The 22,936-nt window shown below is 51.8% G+C and overlaps 1 protein-coding gene across 1 annotated transcript in view; it reads right to left on the minus strand.

The window, feature by feature from the left end:
* Nucleotides 1-22,391, minus strand: part of LOC132836028 (CD209 antigen-like protein C) — an 84,764-nt gene extending 62,373 nt beyond the window's left edge. The window contains exons 1-2 of the mRNA XM_060855230.1: nucleotides 22,313-22,391; nucleotides 21,984-22,087 (exon numbers count right to left, since the gene is read on the minus strand). Coding sequence (XP_060711213.1) covers nucleotides 21,984-22,062 — 79 coding nt within the window. The 5' untranslated portion in view covers nucleotides 22,063-22,087; nucleotides 22,313-22,391. The remainder of the gene's footprint in view (nucleotides 1-21,983; nucleotides 22,088-22,312) is intronic.
* Nucleotides 22,392-22,936: the final 545 nt, after the last annotated feature.

Below are 22,936 nucleotides of genomic sequence, written 5' to 3' on the forward strand. Positions count from 1 at the left end.
TCCTTGGATGCTGCCTGACCTGCTGCACTTTTCCAGCAACACATTTTTCAGCTCTGATCTCCAGCATCTGCAGTCCTCACTCTCTCCTGGATACTACCTTAGCTTGCACAGAGCATGTTTGATATACCATCATTGACAGTGGAACAGGGCAGCATGATGGCTCAGTGGTTAGCATTGCTGCCTCACAGCTCTACAGACCCAGGTTCAATTCCAGCCTTGGGTGTCTGTCTGTGTGTAGTTTGCACATTGTCCCTGTGTGGGTTTCCTCCGGATGCTCTGTCTTTCTCCCACATTCCAAAGATGTACCGGTTAGGTGAATTGGCCATGCTAAATTGCTCAGTGTGTTCAGGGATGTGTAGATTAGATGCATTAGTCAGGAAAAATATACAATCATAGGGTGTGGGAATGGGTTTGGGTGGGATACTCTTTAGAGGGTCTGTGTGGACTTGTTGGACCAAAGGGCCTGTTTCCTCAATGTCGGGATTCTATGAATATGTTCCTTTGCAATTCCGGCTGAATAAGTCACTTGGATATATTTTTAAAATCTAACTGTCAGCTTAGAGCATGATTTCAAATTCTGGTGTCATTCCAAGTGTGGTCTGCATTTCAGATAGAAAATGAATAACACAGTCAATGACAGAAGTGTTGTCCATTTTAAGGATGTTGTGCTTGAGAAACACTGGGATAACCTTCTATCCAGTGAAATCAGTCAGAAACAAACAATGGAAATGATGCCATTGGTATAACACTGAGTGAAACCTCACTTTGTATTGGACAGAAATCATTAATCAGACTTCTCCATCAGTGTACAGAGCGTGAACACAAACTGTAATAGTGGGATTAATCATTCAGACATTCATGATGTGTGTTACAGTCGAAATCAGCTGCAAAAGAATGCGTCTCATTCAGGCACCTACAGTCATGGGTTAAAAAAAATCATGAGAATGCCTGACAGGCCAATACACAGAGATTGTCAGACTGGTATCAGTATAAGCTTCCCAGCAATGATGTATAAATTTCATTGTAAACAAGCATATTGAGTGTGAATGTTACAGCATCAGATTTCAATCACTAGAAACAGGCTTTTCAACAGTGTACTGTATATACTCGTGTAAAAGTCAAACGTTTTGGACTATTTTTAAACCGTTAATTATTTTAACGGTGCCATTATATCTGAATAAAAGTGTGATATATTAGCTACATATATCTTTAATTTGTGGGGTTGACTAATACCCGGTACTAGTTTTGAGGGGCTGAAATTCACGCTGCAGATCGAGACACCGTATTATTAGCAGAAGTCGATTTGATCACACAACTAATCCCAGATAAAGAAGAAAAACACAATGAATTATGGCAAAGGGAATTACCGGGTAAAAACAAGAGATACAAGAATGAATTCCTGGGAGGAATGTTTATTTATACATCCCAGGACAAAATTTAATATGTCAAAGATTAATTGAAACCCTGCAAAATCCCACTGTTCAACAATGTCATGGCCTTGTATAATGGCAGACTTAAAGTGAAACGTTTATTAAATTCTGAATGTGAAACTATCTTGAACTTTCCTGCCAAATTCTTCCGTTTCCCTCCCATTTACTCTCTATGTTATGAATCTCAGCAACCACTAACAAACTTGTCAAAGAATTAAAGATATATGTAGCTAATATGTATGACCTATATTCAGATATAATGGCACCATTAAAAGGATGAACTTCTTAGCAATATTAACTTTTGGATGGACAGTGAAAAAAGTGCGATAAATGCCAGGTAGACTCAGGACAGTCTGAATGAATGAATCAAAACATGCTCTAGTAAACCAAGTGGGCAAAGGAGAGTTATGAATGAATAGAGATACAGTACAGTAAACAAAGTGTGACGAGTCCAGTTACTGGTATGAATGGATGATTGCGATGTTTTTTAAGTGGGTTAATGGGAATATGCAGTTTCCTTTGTAAGAGGTTTATGATGCGATATAGTACGGGCAACTTTTACACAAGATACAGAGTGACCTTGATTATCTGAATACCAATTTTCCGAAAATCGGATTATCGGAAGGAGGTCTCGAGGTCCCGAAGGAAACATTACATCAAAGACGTGTGTCCAACAATGATCGTGTCTTTTGTTTACAGCCATTATATGTGGGGGTAGGCAGGGAGGAGATTAATTTGGGGATGGGCGGAGGGAATGGTGTTAGACAGGGTCAGGGAGGGTGGGGGGCGGAGTTAGACAGGGTCGGGGGAGGGTGGGGAGGCAGTGTTAGACAGGGTCGGGGGAGAGTGGGGGGCGGTGTTAGACAGCGTCGGGGAGAGTGGGGGCGCTGTTAGGGTCGGGGGAGGGTGGGGGCGGAGTTAGATGGTTGGGGAGGGTGTGGGGGGGCGATGTTAGATAGGGTCGGGGGATAGCGGGGGTTGGTGTTAGACAGGGTTGGGGAGGGCGGGGGCGGTGTTAGATAGCGTCGGGGAAGGGTGTGGGGGCGATGTTAGACAGGGTTGGAGGGATAGCAGGGAGGCGGTGTTAGACAGGGGAGGGCGGGGGCAGTGTTAGATAGGGTCTGGGAAGGGTGGGGAGCGATGTTAGACAGGGTCGGGGGAGGGAGGGGGCAGTGTTAGACAGGGTTGAGGGAGGGCGGGGATGGTGTTAGACAGGGTCGGGGAGAGTGGGGCGGTGTTAGGGTCGGGGAGGGTGGGGGGCGATGTTGACAGGGTCGGAGGGATAGCGAGGGGGCACTGTTAGACAGGGTCGGGGAGGGCGGGGGCGGTGTTAGATAGGGTCGGGGAAGGGTGGGGGTCGATGTTAGACAGGGTTGGAGGGATAGCAGGGGTGCGGTGTTAGACAGGGTCGAGGGACGGAGGGGGGGCGATGTTAGACAGGGTCGGGGGAGGGAGGGGGCAGTATTAGACAGGGTCGGGGGAGGGAGGCGGCATTGTTAGACAGGGTCGGGGAGGGTGGGGGGCGGTGTTAGTGTCGGGGGAGAGTGGGGGGCGGTGTTAGACAGGGTTGGGGGGAGGGCGGGGGTGGTGTTAGACAGGGTCGGGGAGGGTAGAGGCAGTGTTAGACAGGGTTGGGGATGGAGTTGAGACCGGGCGGGTGGTGGTTTTGGACAGGGTTGTGGGATGGAGTTGAGACCGGGCGGGGGGTGGTTTTGGACAGGGTTGTGGGATGGAGTTGAGACCGGGCGGGGGGTGGTTTTGGGCGGGTTGTGGGATGGAGTTGAGACCGGGCGGGGGGTGATTTTGGACAGGGTAGTGGGATGGAGTTGAGACCGGGCGGGGGGTGGTTTTGGGCGGGTTGTGGGGTGGAGTTGAGACCGGGCGGGGGGTGATTTTGGACGGGATTGTGGGATGGAGTTGAGACCGGGCGGGGGGTGGTTTTGGGCGGGTTGTGGGATGGAGTTGAGGCTGGGCGGGGGGTGGTTTTGTGCGGGTTGTGGGATGGAGTTGAGGCCGGGCGGGGGGTGGTTTTGGGCGGGTTGTGGGATGGAGTTGAGACCGGGCGGGGGGTGGTTTTGGACGGGATTGTGGGATGGAGTTGAGACCGGGCTGGGGTGGTTTTGGGCGGGTTGTGGGATGGAGTTGAGACCGGGTGGGGGTGGTTTTGGACAGGATTGTGGGATGGAGTTGAGACCGGGCGGGGGGTGGTTTTGTTCGGGGTTGTGGGATGGAGTTGAGACCGGGCGGGGGGTGGTTTTGTTTGGGGTTGTGGGATGGAGTTGAGACCGGGCGGGGCGTGGTTTTGTGCGGGTTGTGGGATGGAGTTGAGGCCGGGTGGGGGGTGGTTTTGGGCAGAGTTGTGGGATGGAGTTGAGGCCGGGCGGGGGGTGGTTTTGGACAGGGTTGTGGGATGGAGTTGAGACCGGGTGGGGGGTGGTTTTGGGCGGGTTGTGGGATGGAGATGAGACCGGGCGGGGGGTGGTTTTGGGCGGGTTGTGGGATGGAGTTGAGACCGGGCGGGGGGTGGTTTTGGGCGGGTTGTGGGATGGAGTTGAGGCCGGGCGGGGGATGGTTTTGGGCGGGTTGTGGGATGGAGTTGAGGCTGGGCGGGGGATGGTTTTGGGCGGGTTGTGGGATGGAGTTGAGACCGGGCGGGGGGTGGTTTTGGGCGGGTTGTGGGATGGAGTTGAGGCCGGGCGGGGGGTGGTTTTGGGCGGGTTGTGGGATGGAGTTGAGGCCGGGCGGGGGTGGTTTTGGGCGGGTTGTGGGATGGAGTTGAGACCGGGCGGGGGTGGTTTTGGGCGGGATTGTGGGATGGAGGTGAGACGGGGCGGGTGGTGGTTTTGTTTGGGGTTGTGGGATGGAATTGAGACTGGGCGGGGGGTGGTTTTGGACAGGGTTGTGGAATGCAGTTGAGGCCGGGTGGGGGGTGGTTTTGGACGGGATTGTGGGATGGAGTTGAGACCGGGCGGGGGGTGGTTTAGGACGGGATTGTGGGATGGAGTTGAGACCGGGCGGTGTGTGGTTTTGGACAGGGTAGTGGGATGGAGTTGAGACCGGGTGGGGGTGGTTTTGGGCGGGTTGTGGGATGGAGTTGAGGCCGGGCGGGGGGTGATTTTGGGCGGGTTGTGGGATGGAGTTGAGACCGGGCGGGGGGTGGTTTTGGGCGGGTTGTGGGATGGAGTTGAGACCGGGCGGGGGGTGGTTTTGTTTGGGGTTGTGGGATGGAATTGAGACTGGGCGGGGGGTGGTTTTGGACAGGGTTGTGGGATGGAGTTGAGGCCGGGCGGGGGGTGGTTTTGGGCGGGTTGTGGGATGGAGTTGAGGCCGGATGGGGGGGTGGCTTTGGGCGGGTTGTGGGATGGAGTTGAGGCTGGGCGGGGGGTGGTTTTGGACGGGATTGTGGGATGGAGTTGAGACCGGGCGGGGGGTGGTTTTGGGTGGGTTGTGGGATGGAGTTGAGACCGGGCGGGGGGTGGTTTTGGGCGGGTTGTGGGATGGAGTTGAGACCGGGCGGGACGTGGTCTTGGGCGGGTTGTGGGATGGAGTTGAGACCGGGTGGGGGGTGGTTTTGGGCCGGTTGTGGGATGGAGTTGAGACCGGGCGGGGGGTGGTTTTGGGCGGGTTGTGGGATGGAGTTGAGACCGGGCGGGGGGTGGTTTTGGACGGGATTGTGGGATGGTGTTGAGGCCGGGCGGGGGGTGGTTTTGGGCGGGTTGTGGGATGGCGTTGAGACCGGGCGGGGGGTGGTTTTGGGTGGATTGTGGGATGGTGTTGAGATCGGGCGGGGGGTGGTTTTGGGCGGGTTGTGGGATGGAGTTGAGACCGGGCGGGGGATGGTTTTGGGCGGGTTGTGGGATGGAGTTGAGACCGGGCGGGACGTGGTCTTGGGCGGGTTGTGGGATGGAGTTGAGGCCGGGCAGGGGGTGGTTTTGGACGGGATTGTGGGATGGAGTTGAGACCGGGCTGGGGTGGTTTTGGGCGGGTTGTGGGATGGAGTTGAGACCGGGCGGGGGGTGCTTTTGGGCGGGTTGTGGGATGGAGTTGAGACCGGGCGGGGGGTGCTTTTGGGCGGGTTGTGGGATGGAGTTGAGACCGGGCGGGGGGTGCTTTTGGGCGGGTTGTGGGATGGAGTTGAGACCGGGCGGGGGGTGGTTTTGGGCGGGTTGTGGGATGGAGTTGAGGCCGGGCGGGGGGTGGTTTTGGACAGGGTTGTGGGATGGAGTTGAGGCTGGGCAGGGGGTGGTTTTGGACGGGTTTGTGGGATGGAGTTGAGACCGGGCGGGGGTTGGTTTTGGGTGGGTTGTGGGATGGAGTTGAGACCGGGCGGGGGGTGGTTTTGGACGGGATTGTGGGATGGAGTTGAGACCGGGCGGGGGTTGGTTTTGGGCGGGTTGTGGGATGGAGTTGAGACCGGGCGGGGGGTGGTTTTGGGCGGGTTGTGGGATGGAGTTGAGGCCGGGCGGGGAGTGATTTTGGGCGGGTTGTGGGATGGAGTTGAGACCGGGTGGGGGTGGTTTTGGACAGGGTTGTGGGATGGAGTTGAGACCGGGCGGGGGGTGATTTTGGGCGGGTTGTGGGATGGAGTTGAGACCGGGCGGGGGGTGGTTTTGGGCGGGTTGTGGGATGGAGTTGAGGCCGGGCGGGGGGTGATTTTGGGCGGGTTGTGGGATGGAGTTGAGACCGGGCGGGACGTGGTCTTGGGCGGGTTGTGGGATGGAGTTGAGACCGGGCGGGGGTTGGTTTTGTTTGGGGTTGTGGGATGGAATTGAGACTGGGCGGGGGGTGGTTTTGGACAGGGTTGTGGGATGGAGTTGAGGCCGGGCGGGGGGTGGTTTTGGGCGGGTTGTGGGATGGAGTTGAGGCCGGATGGGGGGTGGCTTTGGGCGGGTTGTGGGATGGAGTTGAGGCTGGGCAGGGGGTGGTTTTGGACGGGATTGTGGGATGGAGTTGAGACCGGGCGGGGGTTGGTTTTGGGTGGGTTGTGGGATGGAGTTGAGACCGGGCGGGGGGTGGTTTTGGACGGGATTGTGGGATGGAGTTGAGACCGGGCGGGGGTTGGTTTTGGGCGGGTTGTGGGATGGAGTTGAGACCGGGCGGGGGGTGGTTTTGGGCGGGTTGTGGGATGGAGTTGAGACCGGGCGGGACGTGGTCTTGGGCGGGTTGTGGGATGGAGTTGAGACCGGGCGGGGGTTGGTTTTGGGTGGGTTGTGGGATGGAGTTGAGACCGGGCGGGGGGTGGTTTTGGGTGGGTTGTGGGATGGAGTTGAGACCGGGCGGGGGGTGGTTTTGGACAGGGTTGTGGGATGGAGTTGAGACCGGGCGGGGGGTGGTTTTGGGCGGGTTGTGGGATGGGGTTGAGACCGGGCGGGGGGTGATTTTGGACGGGATTGTGGGATGGAGTTGAGACCGGGCGGGGGGTGGTTTTGGACAGGGTTGTGGGATGGAGTTGAGACCGGGCGGGGGGTGGTTTTGGACAGGGTTGTGGGATGGAGTTGAGACCGGGCGGGGGGTGGTTTTGGGCGGGTTGTGGGATGGAGTTGAGACCGGGCGGTGTGTGGTTTTGGACAGGGTTGTGGGATGGAGTTGAGACCGGGCGGGGGGTGGTTTTGGGCGGGTTGTGGGATGGAGTTGAGGCCGGGCGGGGGGTGATTTTGGGCGGGTTGTGGGATGGAGTTGAGACCGGGTGGGGGTGGTTTTGGACAGGGTTGTGGGATGGAGTTGAGACCGGGCGGGGGGTGGTTTTGGGCGGGTTGTGGGATGGAGTTGAGACCGGGCGGGGGGTGGTTTTGGACAGGGTTGTGGGATGGAGTTGAGACCGGGCGGGGGGTGGTTTTGTTTGGGGTTGTGGGATGGAATTGAGACTGGGCGGGGGGTGGTTTTGGACAGGGTTGTGGGATGGAGTTGAGGCCGGGCGGGGGGTGGTTTTGGGCTGGTTGTGGGATGGAGTTGAGGCTGGGCAGGGGGTGGTTTTGGACGGGATTGTGGGATGGAGTTGAGACCGGGCGGGGGTTGGTTTTGGGCGGGTTGTGGGATGGAGTTGAGACCGGGCGGGGGGTGGTTTTGGGTGGGTTGTGGGATGGAGTTGAGACCGGGCGGGGGGTGGTTTTGGGCGGGTTGTGGGATGGAGTTGAGACCGGGCGGGGGGTGATTTTGGATGGGATTGTGGGATGGTGTTGAGGCCGGGCGGGGGGTGGTTTTGGGTGGGTTGTGGGATGGAGTTGAGGCTGTGCGGGGGGTGGTTTTGGGCGGGTTGTGGGATGGAGTTGAGACCGGGCGGGGGCTGGTTTTGGACGGGATTGTGGGATGGAGTTGAGACCGGGCTGGGGGTGGTTTTGGGCGGGTTGTGGGATGGAGTTGAGACCGGGCGGGGCGTGGTTTTGGACGGGATTGTGGGATGGAGTTGAGACCGGGCGGGGGGTGGTTTTGGGCGGGTTGTGGGATGGAGTTGAGACCGGGCGGGGCGTGGTTTTGGACAGGGTTGTGGGATGGAGTTGAGGCCGGGCGGGGGGTGGTTTTGGACAGGGTTGTGGGATGGAGTTGAGACCGGGCGGGGGGTGGTTTTGGACAGGGTTGTGGGATGGAGTTGAGGCCGGGCGGGGGGTGGTTTTGGACAGGGTTGTGGGATGGAGTTGAGACCGGGCGGGGGGTGGTTTTGGACAGGGTTGTGGAATGCAGTTGAGGCCGGGCGGGGGGTGGTTTTGGACGGGATTGTGGGATGGAGTTGAGACCGGGCGGGGGGTGGTTTTGGACGGGATTGTGGGATGGAGTTGAGACCGGGCGGGGGGTGGTTTTGGGCGGGTTGTGGGATGGAGTTGAGGCCGGGCGGGGGGTGGTTTTGGGCGGGTTGTGGGATGGAGTTGAGGCCGGGCGGGGGGTGGTTTTGGGCGGGTTGTGGGATGGAGTTGAGGCCGGGCGGGGGGTGGTTTTTTGCGGGTTGTGGGATGGAGTTGAGGCCGGGCGGGGGGTGGTTTTGGGCGGGTTGTGGGATGGAGTTGAGACTGGGCGGGGGGTGGTTTTGTTTGGGGTTGTGGGATGGAATTGAGACTGGGCGGGGGGTGGTTTTGGACAGGGTTGTGGGATGGAGTTGAGGCCGGGCGGGGTGTGGTTTTGGGCGGGTTGTGGGATGGAGTTGAGGCCGGGCGGGGGGTGATTTTGGGCGGGTTGTGGGATGGAGTTGAGACCGGGTGGGGGGTGGTCTTGGGCGGGTTGTGGGATGGAGTTGAGACCGGGCGGGGGGTGGTTTTGTTTGGGGTTGTGGGATGGAATTGAGACTGGGCGGGGGGTGGTTTTGGACAGGGTTGTGGGATGGAGTTGAGGCCGGGCGGGGGGTGGTTTTGGGCGGGTTGTGGGATGGAGTTGAGGCCGGATGGGGGGGTGGCTTTGGGCGGGTTGTGGGATGGAGTTGAGGCTGGGCAGGGGGTGGTTTTGGACGGGATTGTGGGATGGAGTTGAGACCGGGCGGGGGGTGGTTTTGGACGGTATTGTGGGATGGAGTTGAGACCGGGCGGGGGGTGGTTTTGGGCGGGTTGTGGGATGGAGTTGAGGCCGGGCGGGGGGTGGTTTTGGGCGGGTTGTGGGATGGAGTTGAGGCCGGGCGGGGGGTGGTTTTGGGCGGGTTGTGGGATGGAGTTGAGGCCGGGCGGGGGGTGGTTTTGGGCGGGTTGTGGGATGGAGTTGAGGCCGGGCGGGGGGTGGTTTTGGGCGGGTTGTGGGATGGAATTGAGACTGGGCGGGGTGTGGTTTTGGACAGGGTTGTGGGATGGAGTTGAGGCCGGGCGGGGTGTGGTTTTGGGCGGGTTGTGGGATGGAGTTGAGGCCGGATGGCGGGGTGGCTTTGGGCGGGTTGTGGGATGGAGTTGAGACTGGGCGGGGGGTGGTTTTGGGCGGGTTGTGGGATGGAGTTGAGACCGGGCGGGGGGTGGTTTTGGGCGGGTTGTGGGATGGAGTTGAGGCCGGGCGGGGGGTGGTTTTGGACAGGGTTGTGGGATGGAGTTGAGGCCGGGTGGGGGTGGTTTTGGGCGGGTTGTGGGATGGAGTTGAGACCGGGCGGGGGGTGGTTTTGGACAGGGTTGTGGGATGGAGTTGAGACCGGGCGGGGGGGTGGTTTTGGACAGGGTTGTGGGATGGAGTTGAGACCGGGCGGGGGGTGATTTTGGGCGGGTTGTGGGATGGAGTTGAGACCGGGCGGGGGGTGGTTTTGGACGGGTTGTGGGATGGAGTTGAGACCGGGCGGGGGGTGGTTTTGGACAGGGTTGTGGGATGGAGTTGAGGCCGGATGGGGGGGTGGCTTTGGGCGGGTTGTGGGATGGAGTTGAGGCCGGATGGGGGGGTGGCTTTGGGCGGGTTGTGGGATGGAGTTGAGACCGGGCGGGGGGTGGTTTTGGGCGGGTTGTGGGATGGAGTTGAGACTGGGCGGGGGGTGGTTTTGGGCGGGTTGTGGGATGGAGTTGAGACCGGGCGGGGGGTGGTTTTGGGCGGGTTGTGGGATGGAGTTGAGGCCGGGCGGGGGGTGGTTTTGGACAGGGTTGTGGGATGGAGTTGAGGCCGGGTGGGGGTGGTTTTGGGCGGGTTGTGGGATGGAGTTGAGACCGGGTGGGGGTGGTTTTGGACAGGGTTGTGGGATGGAGTTGAGACCGGGCGGGGGGTGGTTTTGGGCGGGTTGTGGGATGGAGTTGAGACCGGGCGGGGGGTGGTTTTGGGCGGGTTGTGGGATGGAGTTGAGACTGGGCGGGGGTTGGTTTTGGACAGGGTTGTGGGATGGAGTTGAGACCGGGCGGGGGGTGGTTATGGGCGGGTTGTGGGATGGAGTTGAGACCGGGCGGGGGTTGGTTTTGGGCGGGTTGTGGGATGGAGTTGAGGCCGGGCGGGGGGTGGTTTTGGGCGGGTTGTGGGATGGAGTTGAGACCGGGCGGGGGGTGGTTTTGGGCGGGTTGTGGGATGGAGTTGAGGCCGGGCGGGGTGTGGTTTTGGACAGGGTTGTGGGATGGAGTTGAGACCGGGCGGGGGTGGTTTTGGGCGGGTTGTGGGATGGAGTTGAGACCGGGCTGGGGGTGGTTTTGTTTGGGGTTGTGGGATGGAATTGAGACTGGGCGGGGGGTGGTTTTGGACAGGGTTGTGGGATGGAGTTGAGGCCGGGCGGGGGGTGGTTTTGGGCGGGTTGTGGGATGGAGTTGAGGCCGGATGGCGGGGTGGCTTTGGGCGGGTTGTGGGATGGAGTTGAGACCGGGCGGGGGGTGGTTTTGGACAGGGTTGTGGGATGGAGTTGAGGCCGGGCGGGGGGTGGTTTTGGGCGGGTTGTGGGATGGAGTTGAGACCGGGCGGGGGGTGGTTTTGGGCGGGTTGTGGGATGGAGTTGAGACTGGGCGGGGGGTGGTTTTGGGCGGGTTGTGGGATGGAGTTGAGACCGGGCGGGGGGTGGTTTTGGACAGGGTTGTGGGATGGAGTTGAGGCCGGGCGGGGGGTGGTTTTGGGCGGGTTGTGGGATGGAGTTGAGACCGGGCGGGGGGTGGTTTTGGACAGGGTTGTGGGATGGAGTTGAGACCGGGCGGGGGGTGGTTTTGGACAGGGTTGTGGGATGGAGTTGCGGCCGGATGGGGGGTGGCTTTGGGCGGGTTGTGGGATGGAGTTGAGGCCGGATGGCGGGGTGGCTTTGGGCGGGTTGTGGGATGGAGTTGAGACCGGGCGGGGGGTGGTTTTGGGCGGGTTGTGGGATGGAGTTGAGACTGGGCGGGGGGTGGTTTTGGGCGGGTTGTGGGATGGAGTTGAGACCGGGCGGGGGGTGGTTTTGGGCGGGTTGTGGGATGGAGTTGAGGCCGGGCGGGGGGTGGTTTTGGACAGGGTTGTGGGATGGAGTTGAGGCCGGGTGGGGGTGGTTTTGGGCGGGTTGTGGGATGGAGTTGAGACCGGGCGAGGGGTGGTTTTGGACAGGGTTGTGGGATGGAGTTGAGACCGGGCGGGGGGTGGTTTTGGGCGGGTTGTGGGATGGAGTTGAGACCGGGCGGGGGGTGGTTTTGGGCGGGTTGTGGGATGGAGTTGAGACCGGGCGGGGGGTGGTTTTGGGCGGGTTGTGGGATGGAGTTGAGACTGGGCGGGGGGTGGTTTTGGACAGGGTTGTGGGATGGAGTTGAGACCGGGCGGGGGGTGGTTATGGGCGGGTTGTGGGATGGAGTTGAGACCGGGCGGGGGGTGGTTTTGGGCGGGTTGTGGGATGGAGTTGAGGCCGGGCGGGGGGTGGTTTTGGGCGGGTTGTGGGATGGAGTTGAGACCGGGTGGGGGGTGGTTTTGGACAGGATTGTGGGATGGAGTTGAGACCGGGCGGGGGGTGGTTTTGGGCGGGTTGTGGGATGGAGTTGAGGCCGGATGGGGGGTGGTTTTGGGCGGGTTGTGGGATGGAGTTGAGGCCGGGCGGGGGGTGGTTTTGGGATGGAGTTGAGGCCGGGCGGGGGTTGGTTTTGGGCGGGTTGTTGGATGGAGTTGAGGCCGGGCGGGGGGTGGTTTTGGGATGGAGTTGAGGCCGGGTGGGGGGTGGTTTTGGGCGGGTTGTGGGATGGAGTTGAGACCGGGCGGGGGGTGATTTTGGGCGGGTTGTGGGATGGAGGTGAGACCGGGCGGGGCGTGGTTTTGGGCGGGTTGTGGGATGGAGGTGAGACCGGGCGGGGCGTGGTTTTGGGCGGGTTGTGGGATGGAGGTGAGACCGGGCGGGGGGTGGTTTTGGACGGAATTGTGGGATGGAGTTGAGGCCGGGCGGGGGGTGGTTTTGGGCGGGTTGTGGGATGGAGTTGAGACCGGGCGGGGGGTGGTTTTGTTTGGGGATGTGGGATGGAGTTGAGACCGGGCGGGGGGTGGTTTTGGGTGGGGTTGTGGGTGAGGGTGCTCACGTGCTGTGCTGCGGCCTTATCTCCTGAACAGGGAGCAGACTTTACAGAAAACTCCGAGCCCCAGAGGAAAGGCTTTGAATCGAAGAACCAAATAATCAATTATCCGAACAAAATAGTGCCCGCCCATCTCGTTCAGGTAATCGAGGTTCCTCTGTATTTCGAAAATGCAAGATTTTTTGGCCAAAAGTAAGGTGTCTACTTTGACATGAGATTGACTTTTACACGTGCATATACGGTGATCAAATTGGCTACTGCAGTGTTCCAGAAACAGGTCCAGCAGCATCGCTACAAAATCAGATACTGTCATATTCTGATTGTTTGTTCATCATCAGAGAAACATAACAGGAACAACAAATCAGCCAGAAGGGAAAAAAAGCAGCATTCAGTTTACTGAAGAGAAGGGTAATATCCCAGAGAAGTAGTGAATATTTACAATCTACCTCCCAGGTGAAGTCAGAAGTGGGAATGTTCACTGATAATAGCACAATTTTCAGCACCATTCATGATTCCAGACACTGAAGCTGTCCTTGTCCAAATTCAACAAGTTCTGGACAATATCCAGGTTTGGGCTGACAAGTGATAAGTGACATTCACCCCACATAAAGACCAGGCAATGACCATCTCCAGGCAGAGACAATCTAACCATTATCCTCTGCCATTCAATGGTGCTCCCATCAAAGAATCCCCCTCGATCAGCATCCTGGATTTTACCATTTACCATAAACTGAGCTGGACTCACCGTACCAATGCAATCACTATAAGAGTAAGTCTGGGCCAGAAATACTGTGATGAGTAATCTACCTCCTGACTTCCCAAAGCCTGTCCACCATCTACAATGCAGCAGTGTGATGGAACACTCCCCACTTGCCTGGATGGGTGCAGTCCCAACAACAGTCAAGAAGCTTGACCCCCTCCAGGACAAAACAGCTTGCTGGATTGGCACCACATCCACAAACTTTCAGCCACTCCACCCACCAAAGCTCAACAGCAGGACTGTGCACTATTTGACAGAATTGTACTCCAGCACAATCTGTAACCTCTTGGCCTGCACTAAGTCAGGAGTTCAATGGAGAGTGCAGGAAGGTATGCCAGGAGTATCACCAGGTATACCTGAAGATGAGGGGAAGCCACCCAACAGGATTACTAGCACACCAACAGCATAAACAGCAAGTGATAGACAGAACAATGTGATCCTATGACCAACAGATCAGATTGAAGCTCTGCAGTCCTGCTATATCCAGTCGTGAACAATGGTGGATAATTAAACAACTCACTGGAGGAGGAGGAGGCTTTATACATATCCCCATCCTCAATGATAGAAGAGCCCAACACATCTGTATAAAAGATAAGGCTGTAGCTCTCACAGCAATCTTCAGCCAGAAGTGCTGAGTAGATGATCCAGTGGTCCCTAACATCACAGATACCAAGCTTCAGCCAATTCCCTTCACTCCACATGATATCATGGAACAGTTAGAGACAGTGGATACTACGGACCCTGGCAACATTCCAGCAATAGTACTGAAGACTTGTGCTCCAGAACTTGCCGCTCCCCTGGCCAAACTGTTCCAGTAGAGTTACAACACTGGTATCTACCCGACAATGTGGAAAATTGCCCAGATATGTCTTGTAGATAAAAAGCAGGGCAAATCCAACCTGGCCAATTCCCGCCCCATTAGTCTACTCTCCATCATCAGTAAAGTGATGTAAGGGGTCATTATCAGTGCTACCGAGCAGCACCTGCTCAGCAATAACCAGCTCAGTGACGTCCAGTTTGGGTTCCCCCAGGGTCACTCAGCTCCTGACCTCATTACGGCCTCGGGTCAAACATGGACAAAGGAGCTGAATTCCTGAGGGGAGGGAAGGGGAGACATTAAGGCTGAATTAAACCAAGTGATGTGGCATTAAAGAGCCCTAGCAAAACTAGAATCAATGGGTATCAGGGGGCAATACCCATGTTCCACCAGTGAAAAAAAATGACATAGTGAGTGTGCCAATGCCCTTGTCCATGCTAGTGGGTACCATTGGTACATGGTGAATGTGCTGTTGGAAGAGTATCTTTGGAAAATGATTGCAATTGGCGAATGTATGGTATGTAACTGATATCAAAAGAAGGCATGTGGAGCAAGCGGAGGATGCTATTCCTATGAAATAAGTAAGATCACTGATGGTGATGGGCAGATCTTCGCTGCTACCACAGTCTACTGTCACTTCCAGCCTAACTCGAGGTTACTTGTTGCATCTGGTAATGGTTACTGTGAAGGAAGGACTTGTGCCAGCGCAGAAACCTCAAGTCTGTTGTCTGTAAAGTGACACACCGCTGATGGTGTAGCGCAAACGCACATTGTTCATTTGTGGATGTACAACTCAGATTTGAGGACAGATTTATCCAATGTAAATGCAAAGTACAATTATTGTTGGAGGAACAGGGACCGACAGTGTGGGAGGCCAACTGGTGATGGAGAAACACATTCAGGTTTTGTTGAAATATGAGGAAGCAATAATTCCAGGGAAGCACCATTACCTCAGAAGGCGATGGCCTTGATAGGTTATCACAGGATTTGTAATCCAGGGAACGAGGTCATGTGCTGGGGATCCATGTTCAAATCCAATTCTTGGCAGATGATAAAAATCTGGGATTAAGAGTCTAATGTTGGTTTACTAATGTCATTATCCTTACCTGGTCTGGTCTGAATATGACTCTAGATGTGATTGACTCTCAACTGCTCTCTAGGATGGACAATAAATACTGATCTGACCAATAAATACTGATTTGACCAATAAACACTGGGCTGACAAATAAATACTTGTCCGAGCATTAAATACTTTCTGACAAATAAATACTGATCTGATCAATAAATACTGGACTGACCAATAAATACTGGTCTGACCAGCTAAGTCCATGTCCTGTGAGTGAATACTTTAAAACCCCCGCTATCTTCCACATGAGTGGTCACTTGAGACAGAGGAACACTATCGCACCTTTTCTGTGTGTAGTGGTAAACTCAGTGATACAGAAACATGGTCACCTCAAGTCATCATGAGGGAATTACTAAACTCAGTGGAGAATTAGTGGGTTTTGAGAAGACTTGTAGCTCAGGTTGAGGTTCTGGGTGTAAGTTTGCTCACTGAGCTGGAAGGTTCATTTTCAGACTTTATGTCACCATACTAGGTAACATCATCGGTGAGCCTCTAATGAAGTGCTGATGTTATGTCCCGCTTTCTATTTATGTGTTTAGGTTTCCTTGGGTCGGTGATGTCAATTCCTGTGTTGGTGATGTTATTTCCGATGTTGATGATGTCATTTATGGTTCTTTTTCTCAGCGGGTGGTAGATAGGGTCTAAATCGATAGGTTTGTTGATTGAATTCTGGTTGGAAAGCCATGCTTCTAGGAATTCTCGTTCATATCTCTGTTTGGTTTGTCATAGGATGGATATGTTGTCCCAGTCAAAGTGGTGTCCTTCCTCATCTGTATGTCACAATATAGTGAGACTGAGTCATGCCTTTTTGTGGCTAGTTGATGTTTATGTATCCTATTGGCTAGATTTCTGTTTGTTTGTCCAATGTAGTGTTTGTTACAGCTCTTGTAAGGTACGATGTGTGTTTTCTTTGTTGTCTGTATTGGGTCTTTTAAGTTCATGAGCTGCTGTTTTAGTGTGTTGGTGGGTTTGTGGGCCACTATGATGCCAAAAGGTCTGGGTAGTCTGGCAGTCATTTCTGAGATGTCTTTGATGTTGGGGAGAGTGGCTAGGGTTTCTGAGTACACTTTGTCTGCTTGTTTGGGTTTATTGCTGAGAAATCGACAGACTGTTCATTGGGCACCCATTCCTTTTAACAACTTATACAGACCAACTACTGAACTACAGAAGCAATGATCCCAACACCCACAAACAAAGCTGCATTAGAACATTATTTCAATGAGCCACCACACACTGCAGGACAGGGGAATTACGAAGAGCAAAGGAAAATCACCTCTACAGCGTTTTCAAACAGAGGCATCACCAACCCAAGGAAACCTAAACACGTAAAGAGAAAGTGGGGTATAACACCAGTGCTTCACCAGAGGCTCACTGATGATGTTACCGAGTATGGTGAGGAAACGTCTGAAAGCGAACAAACTTACATCCAGAACAATGGGAAATTGCTGTCGCCAATATCATGCATAAAACCATCAGTACTGCGGTTGAAATGTGATTTTTATGTTATTCGTAAGTTTCAATTAAAACAGGCACCTTTGTATAAGTATAGAGACTACTGGAATCGCCTAGGATTCAGTCCCCTCTGGAGTAGGGGTCTTGCAGTAGCTTTATAAAGAAATAAGACCCCACTCTCCTTAATCATAAGCACAAGTTGGAATAAGTGCAACAGAAGATGGCCATCTCTGTTGTGAATGTGGAGCAGGAACTGTAAGGAGAGCTTTGCCCTTCGGTTGTGTATCTGCAATGGTGACACTAGATCTGGATGACGCATGTGGGCAGGACATGATCTGCAGGATTTGGATTATTCCGCACAGTCAGGACAAGAGGCAGGAACATTCATGGAAACAAGTCTGCTTTGGCCAGTCCTTTGGATTCAAAATCTACAAAACTTGCTGACTGTACATGCTTTATTTATAAAGGACATTTAAAAAGTTATAATTCTCTTGAAAAGTGACTTCTTAGTCAGAAAGCAAACCAATTAAAAAACACAGAAGCTACCTGGAGTAGATTTGCGAAAAGAGCAGAACTAACAGGAATTCGAACAAAACTAATTAATTCCTGGGAGGAATGTTTGGATTAGAAATGAGGTCTCCTTCCCATAGCTCCGACATGCACCAGTCAGTGCCTTCAAAATTCTCTTCCAAAGTGGGACAGCTAGCAATCCTAACAATGAAAGCTGCTTGCTCCCCGATTCTCACAGCTCTCAGTATCCCCAGTGAGGCACTGTCATCTGTTTGTTAGTCATTCATGTTCCCAATATCCTTCCTCCTCCCATCGAACTGACAGTGATAACAATGTCCTCAGGATCAGTATGATGAAGCTGCTTATCAATGGAATCAACTCATGACATTTATATTCATAAATTCCCCAACTCCCTTCTATCAGACAGCAATGTGCTATTGTAATAACCTTTGAAGGGAGTACACAAGTGTTTCCATGGATTTCTGGATCACTCTGAGAGTGCCTGTATTAGACTGAGAGGAACGGTACCTTATATTGATCATTCTCCATGCGATAGCCCAATATCAGTTGCAGTTGCTCATGTAACTGGAGAAATACTGCTTAACAGCTGCCCTTAAATAGACATCAATCTGTTGCTAAAATGTGGTTTATCTCATTCTCATTCTTGCAGCCAACGTGGTGACAATTCGAATTCTCTCCGGAAGGCACTGTGGTATTTCCGACTGTATGTATGTCCACATGGTAGCCATGGCAACAGCAGATCTGCTGGTTCTAGTCATCAGTGCAATGGGGTACTGCACCTTCGGTTCTCATGTCCCATTTTCCTTCCTGTCCCAGTCTCCTGTGTGGAGGTTCCTTTCATATCTGACTATTGTCAATTTGGATTGATGTGATCAGTTCCCAGTTTCCTTCCCATGTTAAAAATCACACACCAGGTTATAGTCCAACAGGTTTAATTGGAAACACACTAGCTTTCGGAGCGACGCTCCTTCATCAGGTGATAGTGGAGGGCTCGATCGTAACACAGAATTTATAGCAAAAATTTGCAGTGTGATGCCAAGTGATGCAAATTTTAAACCTGTTGGACTATAACCTGGTGTGTGATTTTTAACTTTGTACACCCCAGTCCAACACCAGCATCTCCAAATCCTTCCCATGTGACCGTTTCAATGCTGGCTGTGACTATCAATATCAGACAAGACTCTGGACAGCAAGAAATGCAGGAGTGCTCACAACATCGCTGTCCTTGGTCAGTTTCTGTTGGTACTTCAACCCCAGCAAATCATTCACAGGGTGCCCTGGGGATGTCCGTCAAATGCAGGGATTTTCTCCTCAGCTCCAGGGACAGTGTTCATCTGGTTTCCCAGCACCTGGCTCCTTTGGCTTCCTTTCCCATTGACCCTCGTGTTGAATTCTTGAACTGTCCTGTCAAGATCATGCTCTCAGAATTTATAGTTAATTTATAGTTATAAGTGTCATGAAGATATTAGATTACTTACAGTGTGGAAACAGGCCCTTCGGCCCAACAAGTCCACACCGACCCGCCGAAGCGCAACCCCTACATTTACCCCTTCACCTAACACTACGGGCAATTTAGCATGGCCAATTCACCTGACCTGCACATCTTTGGACTGTGGGAGGAAACAGTGAGCATTCTCAAATGAGAACTTTCACCTTTTATCATGGGATATGTAAATCCCAGAATTTCCCTCAAATTACATTCTCAAGTTAGCCCAACGTTTGAAACAATAGGAGTGAAGCACACACATATCAGTTTATGGGGTGAATTTGTTTTTTCAGAATTACGTTTTATTTTGCTCAAAAACTGCATGAATCCATGTAAAACTCTAAAACTATACGGAGGGTTTGTCAGTCTGACAAAGCATTGGGACACAGACAGATTTTACACCTATTGGTTGAAAAACTCAGCGAACTTGAGAATATAATTTGGGGAAGTTCTGGGATTTACATCTCGAACAGAAACCAGCATATCCCATGATAAAAGGTGAGAGTTTTAATCTGGGATTGTTTACAGTATCACATCTCCATGACACCGAACTCCTTTGGCTGTAAATTCTGTGAGCATGATCTTCCCCTCCACAACCACCTGATGAAGGAGCGTTGCTCCGAAAGCAAGTGCTTCCAAATAAACCTGTTGGACTCTAACCTGGTGTTGTGGGATTTTTAGTTTCATTTTTACAGTGAGACCATAGGATATTGGAGCAGGTAGAGGCCATTCGGCTCATCAGGTCTGCTCAACTTTTCACTGAGACAATTTGGTCATCTTCTCTATTTTCCTGATAAATACTGCGGCCTGAGTGAGAGAATACAAACAGACTGACTTTAGCTGTGCTATTGAACATTTGGGGTGATGGAGGATTGCAGATTCAGGAGATCTTCCAAACCACATTCATTCATCAATCCATTCACACTCTGAGCCTTATGACCATTGATTATTTCGAAGGTGCCCAGGATATTTGTGAATATTGAAGGAGTGGGTCTCAGTAAGAGCCTCATTTCCAAACAGAACGGTCCTCCTGCACCACGGGGAGTGTCTCAGAAAGTCGAGAGTAATTGATCTGAAGTTCTTTCCCTTCAATATGATTTAATGTGTTGGAATCCCTTATTGTCCTTAGAGCTGATGGAGGTGCTTCTTGAGCTGATCTTGCTGGGTTTTATCTCCCTGCATTTGGCTGTCCCACACTCTAAAAGTAACCCAGGGGCTGGAAATAATTTGCAGCGTTGATTATGCATCGCAAATATTTAGAAATGAAAATTGCAGTGTGACTTATTGTACCGCAATCAGAATGGTGATGAACTGTGGAATAAGGTGCAGTTATTCCCAGAGAAAGACAATGCCTCCTGACTGCCGCCAATCCAATCAGAAAGAAATCCTGGAAATGTTCTGGTAAGACAAGAAACCAAAGTGTAATGACCATACACAACACATTCTGCTTGCATCTTATTGGCTGATCCAAATGGTCAGTGTAGTTGGAGGAAAGGAGAGTGCAGCTGATGTGACAGTGGGCTGCACCATCATGTGCTTTAAAGAAAGATTGACCCACACTGTGTCCGGTTCAGGGCGTGTGTTAACACTGATGGTGTTTGTACCTGATGTGCGATACTGTCTCAGTGTGAAATACTGGAACACATTCTGCAGTAACCATCTCTGACACTCAGCACCCTTTTGTTTACCAGATGGAAGCAAAGAAAGGGTGTGTTTCTCATGTGGGACATGGCAAAGATATCAGGGAGATATCGTCAGGTGGTCTTGGATTGCGGTAGTTCTGATCTCTGAAGTTTGCATCACATTTAGCTCACGCACTCATTGCTTAGACTTTTGAGTACAGGAGTTGGGAGGTCATGTGCAGGTTAATCTAAGATGTACAGGGAATAAAGACCATTTCTCAATCAGACACTTCCCTCCTCGTCAATTCTTCAATGTTTCACTATCTCCTCCTCAACGTCTTCACTTCAAGATCTTCCTCAAGGATTTCGATAACTCTGAGTGAGTCAATAACTCAGTTAAAGAGATGGTCACACTATTTTTCTGACCAATTGGTTTATTTCATTGTTCACAACATTGGTGAGGCCATCTCTGGAGCACTGAGTCCATTTCTGGTCGCTCAGTTATAGAAAAGTTGTTCTTAAACTGGAGAGGATTCAGAAAAGATTTCCCAGGATGTTACCAGGGATGGATGGTTTGAGAAATAAAAATAGATTCAAAAGGATGGAACTATTTTCATTGGAGCGGAGGAGGTTAAGGGGTGACCTTATAGAAGTTTATAAAATCATGATGAGTATAGAATGGCAGGTGTCTTTTCCTGAGGTTATAGCACTTTGAGATTAAAGGGGATTATTTTTTAAAATGCAAGGATAAAGACTTTAAAAAACGGAAGGGGCAAATTCCTCGCACAGAGAGTGGTTTGTTTGTGACATTAACTTCCAGAGAAAGTGATGGATATGGGTACAGTTATAATGTTTAAAAGACATTTGGATAAGTGCATGAACAAGGAATGTTTGGAGGGATATGGGCCAATAGCGGCCAAGTGGGACTAGTTTAGTTTGGGATTATGTTTGACTTGGACTGAGGGGTCTGCAGTTTCCATGCTGTCTGCCTCCATGTGAAATCAGAACTGACAATGTGACCAGTTAGTATATTGAAGTGCTGTCGATGTTACACTTTATAGTAAAAGAGATTGAACTATTTGGCTCTTTATTCTCACGATGTGTTCCCATGAAGTACTCGGGGAACAGAGATCCCTCTGAAAGAAACCTATACTGGGGAAACCTTCAGAGATCATGAGATATCTGTCCCCCCAAAAAATCAATTCCAACAGTTCATCCATCCTGTTTCCCACATCATCATAGACACCCCTTTGTGTCATTCCCCCCTCCCCCCTCCCCTTTACATTAAACTGTCAATGCTGGAATGTTTTAACATTGGACCTAAAGGTCATGCACTTGCTGAGGTCACAGACATTCATTAACAGCAGCTTAAAGATCGAAAACTGCACAAGAATTAACATGACAAAATGTATGGGTCATACAAAACAGACACAGATCATCAGTTATTGTGTCATCTGCATTGTTAAAACAAAGACCACATTTCTCAATCAGACACCTCCCTCCTCGTCAATTCTTCAATGGTTCACTATCCACTCCCCACATCTTTACTTCAAATTCTTCCTCATGGATTTCAGTGTGAGTCAATAACACCATCAGTTAAAGGAATGGTCACACTGCTTTTCTGACCAATTGATTTATTTCATTGTTTGTTCACAACACAGTTAAAAGGGATGGTCACGGAAGAGTGTCTGACCATATTATGTTACCTCACTGATCAGCTCTAAAATCCCTTAATTCTGAATAAGTGGAATTTCCTGACAACTCTTTGTCTCAAACAATGAGAAATATTGACATTGTTGTTCATTGATCTGAAGGTGAGTTACTTCCAGTTAATTAACAAAGATTGAGTAACCTGTACAGTAATGACTAGATTATGGATGTTTACCTGATTTTAGATTTTGCTGTTTCCTGTCTTGTTTCACTTGATCATAATTCACATTGATGTAAATGTTGTCTAGCTCCATGTTCTCACTCAGAGGATCTTCATGCCTTTAGCAACAATGATAGAAAAACGTTTTTCTCAGTTTTAGTTCCTACTTTACTCGTGAAAACCACATTCATAGATTGTGTCTGGATTAACTTGCAACAGTTTCCTCTACCATCACTGATGCAATTGAATTTGCTTAATGTGCTTAAAAGTAAAATACCACTTCTGTAATCAGATGCTAAGAATGCAATTGGACTTTCTTTATAGCTTAATTTTCCTGTACCTACCTTTTCACAAAATTGTGTCCAACTGGGCAAGGGCAGCAGAAACTTGGTAACACGACAACTTCAAAGTGCCTCTCCAAGCCTGTTACTCACCATCCTGTTACGTCACGGGGTAAACCCTCCTGCTTCGTTTAAACCAGCAACACAGAAGTGATTTATCCCATGCAGTATTCTGTGAAAATTTGAGAGGACAGGAATTATTTAAAGTAAATACTACCAATTTTGTGTCTTAAAGTATAACAGAGAATAATTAACTAACAACTAATCACAACTCCTTCCTCCAACATATCTTTTACTTTCCATTATATCATACTAGTCCAATAAAACCTCCGATTAAGATTTACCGAAAGTTCATGTTTTCAAAATCATCCGGTTGTTGAATCTTGTATTTGAATCTTCCTCGATCCTCTTTTCTTCTTCTTAGGGATTATGCTACACAAGTTACTGATACATGAAGGTAACTTCAAGAGAGCTATTCTCCAGGCAGTTTGCAGATGCTGGTAGTTTGGCAGTTCTCCTCCCAACTGTTCAATTTTCCTTGATCTCATACCCCCAAAGCATTGGATTGTGTCATTGGCTTTCAAGATTGTCAATATACTAAATTCAAATTTAATTGGAGTTTGGTAT

This window comes from Hemiscyllium ocellatum, chromosome 45 (assembly GCF_020745735.1).
Source record: "Hemiscyllium ocellatum isolate sHemOce1 chromosome 45, sHemOce1.pat.X.cur, whole genome shotgun sequence".
NCBI classification, from domain to species: Eukaryota; Metazoa; Chordata; class Chondrichthyes; order Orectolobiformes; family Hemiscylliidae; genus Hemiscyllium; species Hemiscyllium ocellatum.